This window comes from Petaurus breviceps, unplaced genomic scaffold (assembly GCF_028583685.1).
Source record: "Petaurus breviceps papuanus isolate PSGF00001 unplaced genomic scaffold, PetGlider_PUasm1.0 90625, whole genome shotgun sequence".
Lineage (NCBI taxonomy): Eukaryota > Metazoa > Chordata > Mammalia > Diprotodontia > Petauridae > Petaurus > Petaurus breviceps.
In genome coordinates, this window is record NW_027187289.1 from 7357968 (window position 1) to 7365432 (window position 7465).

The following is a 7465-nucleotide window of genomic DNA, read 5'->3' on the forward strand; positions in this document are numbered from 1 at the left end:
TTTGTGTTTTAGATTCTGGACTGGGAAAACAATTTGAATCAGCTCCCTTTATTTCCCCTTTCTAATCTTCTTTGTAAGAGAAAGATCTTTCAGAAAAGAAAAAAGGAACTTATGCGTGCACTTCAACTAATTTTGAAGGCTTCATTTACAAGAGACCAGTGGTCTCAGGAGCTGCTCTATGCCAAAGAAATGGAGCACAGATTGTTAATGAAATTCTACTAATTTTCACTGAGTAACATTTTTCTAGTTACATAATTCTGCTTCTGCTATGTTCTCCAGGTACTTCTTTTTCAATTAAATCGATGGCCATCATTACCCCTATTATTTACCTAGGAGTCAAAAGTTGATAAATTACTTTATATCTTACACCATGGTCAGCATAAATATTTTGTTATCAGGTGGATCGCAATAACATCCAAGTTTCCATCCCTTTTACTTCTATTTCCTTCATTTCTCATACCTCCTATAGTTAATATGTTTTGACAGCTTTGAAATGAATGAGTTCTGGATTTTATGACAATATGTAATCTCTAGCTACATGGAGGCTCCAATTCCTGGTAGAATTCCACTGGGGCCCTTGAACATGGGTTGTCCTTATCCACAGCTGAAAACTCTGGAGATTCATAAGATTCTTCCACTAAATGTTATTTTTCTTTTTTTTTTAATTCTATCAACAGGACCCTCTCGACCTGGACGTGGTCAGCCTCAGGGTAAGTTATACTCTGTCCCAAAACTCGCTTTATTTTCTTTTTCCTTTTAATCCCAGCTCCTTGTGTCACATTATAGACCACTTGGATCGTCATCATCTTTACAGTTGAATATAAATAAACAGAGGCTACTGATGAACTAAAGATGTGGTCATGTTAAATTGCATAATTCCATCTTGCCATTGCATAGGTCTCATTTTTTCTACCAGAGAATTTCCAAGAACAAAAGATTGTTGCTTTGTCATCTTCAATTAAAGGTTCTCTGTCTCTATATCTCCTTCTATCTCTCCCTTGTCTCTCTCCTTGCCCTCCCCCAGCTCTCTGTTCTCTCCCTCTATCTCTCTCTCCCTCCCTCTCTCTCTCTTTCTCTTTCTCTTCCTCTCTTTCTCACTCCTTCTCTCTCTCTCGCTTTCTCTCTCTCCTTTCTCACCATCCCTCCCTCTCTCCCTCTCTTCCTTTCCTACATTAACCTTTGAACAAGGGTTTAAGTTGAAGAAGGAAAGGAGACATGTAATGAAAGGAACCCCAAATGACAGACGCCAATTCAAAAGCATTGCATCTAAAACACAAAATAAAGAAGTGCTACACTCCGGACATATTTTCACCTATACACATAGCCTCTTTACTTCTGTGAAAGCACACATCTCAGGCTTAGCCTCAATCTACTCCCACTACTAGCTGCAGGGACACAGGGCAAGGAGAGAGAGCAGGATTCCCAAGACTCCTAGCCTTTCTCTGAACCTAGACTGAAGGAGTCAATTTGGATTGATTTCTATCAATTGCCTTTCTTATCGTTTTTGTTAATATTACGCCAACAGTGGGGCGGCCAGGTAGCACAGCGAGTAAGAGCACCGGCTCCAGTGTTGAGAAGACCTGGAGATCGAATCCCGGGCTCAGACACTTAGCACCCACCCAGAAACACCTGGCCGTGTAACCTTGAGCAAGTTACTTAACCCCAATTGCTTAAATAAATAAATAAATATTAGGCCAACAGTAAAACAAGGAAATCTAAATTGCCATTCCTGGCCATTTACTGCTGGAAATATATTTAAGGCTAAGCCTGAGATGAGTACTTTCACAGAAGTAAAGAGGCTATGTATAAAGGTGAAAAATATGACCAGAATGTACCATTTTGAAATTTTGTGTTTTAGATTCTGGACTGGGAAAACAATTTGAATCAGCTCCCCTTATTTCCCCTTTCTAATCTTCTTTGTAAGAGAAAGATCTTTCAGAAAAGAAAAAAGGAACTTATGCGTGCACTTCAACTAATTTTGAAGGCTTCATTTACAGAGACCAGTGGTCTCAGGAGCTGCTCTATGCCAAAGAAATGGAGCACAGATTGTTAATGAAATTCTACTAATTTTCACTGAGTAACATTTTTCTAGTTACATAATTCTGCTTCTGCTATGTTTTCCAGGTACCTCTTTTTCAATTAAATCGATGGCCATCATTACCCCTATTATTTACCTAGGAGTCAAAAGTTGATAAATTACTTTATATCTTACACCATGGTCAGGATAAATATTGTGTTATCAGGTGAATCGCAATAACATCCAAGTTTCCATCCTTTTTGCTTCTATTTCCTTCATTTCTCATACCTCCTATAGTTAATATGTTTTGACAGCTTTGAAATGAATGAGTTCTGGATTTTATGACAATATGTAACCTCTAGCTACACGGAGGCTCCAATTCCTGGTAGAATTCCACTGGGGCCCTTGAACATGGGTTGTCCTTATCCACAGCTGAAAACTCTGGAGATTCATAAGATTCTTCCACTAAATGTTATTTTTCTTTTTTTTTTAAATTCTATCCACAGGATTCTCTCGATCTAGACGTGCTCAACCTCAGGGTAAGTTATACTCTGTTCCAAAACTCCTTTTCTTTCCTTTTTCCTTTTTGTCCTGTCTCCTTGTGTCACATTATACATCATTTGGATATTCATTCTCTTACAATTGAGTATGAATAAACAGAGGGCACTGATGAACTAAAGTTGTGGTCATGCTGAATTGCATAATTCTATCTTGCCATTGCAGTCTCCTTTTTCCACTAAAGAATTTCCTATATCAAAAAACCAAAGTCACTTTGTCATCTCTCTCTGTCTCTGTCTCTCTGTCTCTCTCCCTCTGTGTGTGTGTGTGTGTCTCTCTCTCTGTCTATCTCTCTCTCTCTCCCTCTCCTCTGCCTCTGTCCCTCCTTCTCCCTCTCCTTCTCCTCCTCTCCTACTTGAACTATTGAACAAGTGTTTTTTAAATTAAAACTGAAAAAGAAAAGGAGGAATATAACAAAAACTACACCAAAAGACAAATGTCTATTTAAAAAGGTTTCATCTAAAATACAAAATTTAAAAATGCTACAGTACATTCTAGTCATATTTTTATACATAGCGTCTTTACTTCTGTGAAAGCTCCCATCTCAGTCCTATCCTCAAATCTATTCCCACCACTAACTGCAGGGACAGAGGGCAAAAAGAAATAGGGGGATTAGTGAAACATTCCTAGCCTTTTCCTGCCCCTGGATTGAGGGACTCTGTTTGGATTGATTTCCATTAATTACTTTTCCTGTTGTTTTCCTTAATATTAGTCTAGTAGTGAGACAAGTGAGTCCAAATTACCATCACTTTTTCATACTCTGGACTGAGAGAAACAATTTAAATTAGTTCCCATTATTTGCCTTTTCTGATCTTCTCCTTAGTGGGTGAAAGATCTGTCAGGGAAGTAAAAGAGGCTTATGCTTGCACCTAATTTGAAGGCTTCATTTACAGAGACCAATGGTCTCAAGAGGTACTCTATGCCAAATAAATATGTCAGAAAGAATTGGAATTCCATCAGTTTTTATTAAGTTACATTTTTCCAGTTGCATAATACTGCTTTAACTATGTTCTTCAGGTACCTATTTTTCAATTAATTCTATTGCATTGGTGCCCTTGAACATAGATTGTCCTTATCCACAACTGAAAATTCTTAAGATTCATGATTCTTGCCCTAAACATTACTTTTTCCTTTTCTTTTACTCTAAACACCGGAATCCATAGACATTAAAATTGTCTTTCCTTTTTCCTTGTAGTCCCTGGTCCTTGTCTCACATTATTGAACACTTGGGTATTCATCCTCTTAATGTTGAGTAGGAATAAGCACAGGATACTGATGAACTAAGAGTATGATCATGTTAAAATGCATTATTCTCTATTACCAGAGCATAGGTCTCATTTTTTCCACCAGAGAATTTCCTAAATCAAAAAAGCCAAAGTCACTTTGTTGTCTTCAATTAAATACTCTCTTTGTCTCTATCTCTGCTGAACTCTTTCTGTCTCTTATCTCCCTCTGTCTTTTTGTCTCTCTGTGTGTCTCCATTTCTGTGTGTGTGTGTGTGTGTGTGTGTCTTTCTTTTCTATACTAGGGCCTTTAAATGAAGAAGCAGGAGAGAAAGAGGGAAAGGAATGTATTAAACATATTTTCAAGAACCTTAAAGGCCCAAATGCCTATTCAAAAGATTTGTATCTAAACACAAAATAAAGGGATTTTATATCCTGGCATATGTTTCACTTTGTATACAAAGCTTCTTTATTTCTTCTAGGAAAAGAACCACCTCATACCTCAAACCTAATCAGTCCCACTAATGACTGTGCAAGGAGAGATGGCAATACAATTAGGAGGATTCACAAGATGTTTCTAGTCTTTCTCTACCCCTGGATTGAACAAGTCAATTGGAATTAGTTTCTATTTAATTGAATTTCTTGTTGTTTTCCTTAATATTAAACTAGCAGTGAAGTTAAAAAAAAAGTTCAAATTATCGTCCTTTTTTCTGACGCTGAACTTGAAAATTAAATTGTTTTAGTAACCATTATTTGCCTTTGGTGTTCTTCTTCGCAGAAGGTGAAAATTCTGTTAGAGAAATAAAAGAAGCTTGTATTTGCATTTCAGCTCACTTTGAAGGCTTCATTTATGTAAACCAATGACCTGAGAAAGTTCTCAAATACCAAAGAAATAGGCCACAAATATTTAGCAAAATTCGACTTGTTTTACTAAATGACATTTTATTTTATTGTATAACAGTTTTCTAGCTCAGTCATACTGATTCTACTAGTTCTTCCTTTTTCAATTGATTCTATTACCAGTGGTTGCTCTCATTAATTACGTTGATAATAATCTATTTTACATTATGTTTTTAATAGATGTTCTGCAGTCAGACTGATCATACCAACCCCTAATTTTCCATCCATTTTGTCTTTCATTCACTTTTCATTACTCTTGTATTTAATATGTTATGACAGCTTGAAAATGGAAGAGATGAATTCTGTATTTTATGACTAGATGTGCAACCTCTGGCCAAGTGAATGTTTGTATTCCTGAAAGAATTCCATCAGGGTTCATCCCTTTAAACTTAGATTTCCTTTATCCACAACTGAAAACTCTTGAGATTTATGGGATGCTTGCCCTAAACATCCCTCTTCCCTTTTCACTTTTTTATTCTCAGCAGCAACAAGCCAAAAACCCGCTGCACCTGAATGTAAATCTATACTTAAACAACTTTCTTTTTTGTAGTACAAAGAGGACCTCCGGATTCCAGGAGAAATGGCCCGTTTCGCCGATTTTATTGACAATAGCAACATGATCATGGACGTGGTTCCTTTTAACCCTTTAAGGTACTAAACATATCTTTTCTAATGAACCAAATCTATGTTTTACTCTACACTTACTGCCTCCCCATTCCATGTAATCAGCCACATCCCATCCGAAATTCACTACCATTCCATTTCCTTTAGTTTGCTTCAACCTCACAGTAAATTCCTCCCACATGATTTGCTCATCTTTGTCTTTTGTCAGGATTCTCATTGATTGAGAGACTCCTGATGAAAAATACTTAACCAGTACAATTCCATTTCTGTAGAAGTCACTCCTATTTTTATTCATATCATTTTGCATCTTCCTTCTGTTGTTACTCATGCATACTTAGATCCTCTCCCCAAGTCTCCTCCATTTCAATAATGCCTGATTCTTTACTGTCATAAAAACTAGAGAAGGGAACAAATCCAAATCTGGTAACTCCTGTGTTTGATTTTCTTCCATTCTTGTTTCAGGAACTAAATGAGAAGATGGATATGAGGCTGGCATCATGAAGATCAATAGCCTAGGATAACAGGAAATTGTAAACATCTTGATTCCCCTCATTTCTGTATTTAAAACACAAATAAACTAATCAGCATCTAAGCTTTGTTTCTTCTTCTCCTTCAGGGTTTTTTATCTCTACATTTTAAGGGCACTAAATCCTGTATTTAGGGGACAGGAGTATAGCCTGAGATACTTGTCTCTTGACTGCCTTCAGAGATTCTACAGAATATAAGAATACAAGATTTTACAGCCCTCGGGGTCCTAAATTTATACATTCTCATGGAAAGCTAAGGGTCAGCTAGGCAGTGCACTGAGCCTGGAGTCAGCAAGATTTAAGCTCAAATTCTGACCTCAGACATTTACCATCTATGTGGCCCTGCTCAAGTCAGGGAACCCCTATCTGCCTCACTTCCTTATCTATAAAGTGCGGACACACCGGAAAAGAAAACGGCCAATCACTCCAGTATCTTCACCAAAACATACTTCATGGAAGAAAGTCCATGGGATGACATGGAGTCAGACATGACTGAACAACTGAATAATAACAACATGGAAAGTAGTGGAATAACAGTTTTATTCTTGGTCTTTACCACATTCTTGATACCTCGGGCAAGTTATTTAACCTTTCTGTCCCCCCATGTGTTCCAGCAATCTTGGGATTTGGGGAGATTTTCACAAAAGGCAAGCAGGTCAGTAAATGATTAAAGCACTAGATCTTTATTAGGTACCCAAAACAATTCACTCAGTGGAAGGCTTAAGGTCTAACATGAAGGACATAAGGAGAAGGGCATGGAGTGAATAGAGCAACAGAAGAGGCTTTCAGGACAAAAGAAATTTCCTGGGTATTGATTGACAGAGTGGGTCAGACATAACCATGCATCAGAATGGACAATGCCAGGTCTGGTGTGTGATGGTTTTCAGGCCCCAGCAAGAAGTAGGGTGCATCATTCAATAACAATGCCCAATAATTTCAATAATGTTCAAAATCAAACAACTAAAACAAGTGGAAAAATGGAGAGGTGAGAGAGGTTGTGCAGGACTTCCCAATTGCCTTCTTTCCATTGAAAGGTATTTATTTCTGCACAGGCTGGTCTAGGGCATTATCCCTCCTTTGAGACAATTCTTCATCTGCTTCAGCGAATTGAGAGATTTCTGCCTCAAATTAATGTTCCCCAAAATCAGGATAAATGAGTGGCCTGAGGGATAGATGGCAGCAAAGATCACAGCAAATATCACTGTTAGTTTACTCCATTGAAAAAAGTAACTGCATGTTACTATAAGATAGGCTAAATAGTAAATGACAAAGAGGATGAGGAAACATCACAGTTTTCATGGCTCTAAAATGGATCTCTATTCTGGGATCTCTAGCTTCCATGGCATTGAAATTTATCCTCCTGGTATGTTTCACAAAGAGAGAATTAACAGGGAAAATGGGATCAGGGACGCAGTAAAGGGAAAGAGAGTTCCCAGATTGAGGAAAATCAGGGTATTATAGTAAGCAGAGTTACTCGTAATATTTCTTTTGTTCCTTCTCCTTCCCCAGCTCTTGATATTTTCATTATATTTCTCTGTTATTAGGAGGCTAATGAATACAGATATGAGCAAAGATGTCAGTAGGATCATGAGAATCACTCTGTTAATTCTCCACTT

The 7465-nt window shown here is 37.5% G+C and overlaps 2 protein-coding genes and 1 pseudogene across 2 annotated transcripts in view; 1 reads left to right on the forward strand and 2 right to left on the reverse strand.

Moving 5' to 3' along the window:
- LOC138143006 (basic salivary proline-rich protein 2-like) overlaps positions 1–5914 on the forward strand; it is a 12669-nt gene extending 6755 nt beyond the window's left edge. Inside the window, exons 4-7 of the mRNA XM_069064140.1 lie at positions 678–710; positions 2524–2556; positions 5249–5349; positions 5785–5914. Of these exons, the coding sequence (XP_068920241.1) occupies positions 678–710; positions 2524–2556; positions 5249–5304 (122 nt within the window). The 3' untranslated portion in view covers positions 5305–5349; positions 5785–5914. The remainder of the gene's footprint in view (positions 1–677; positions 711–2523; positions 2557–5248; positions 5350–5784) is intronic.
- Positions 1–7465, reverse strand: part of METTL21C (methyltransferase 21C, AARS1 lysine) — a 113730-nt gene that overhangs the window by 82931 nt on the left and 23334 nt on the right. The gene's annotated exons all lie outside the window — the stretch shown is intronic.
- Positions 6908–7465, reverse strand: part of LOC138143051 (taste receptor type 2 member 7-like) — a 32714-nt pseudogene continuing 32156 nt past the window's right edge.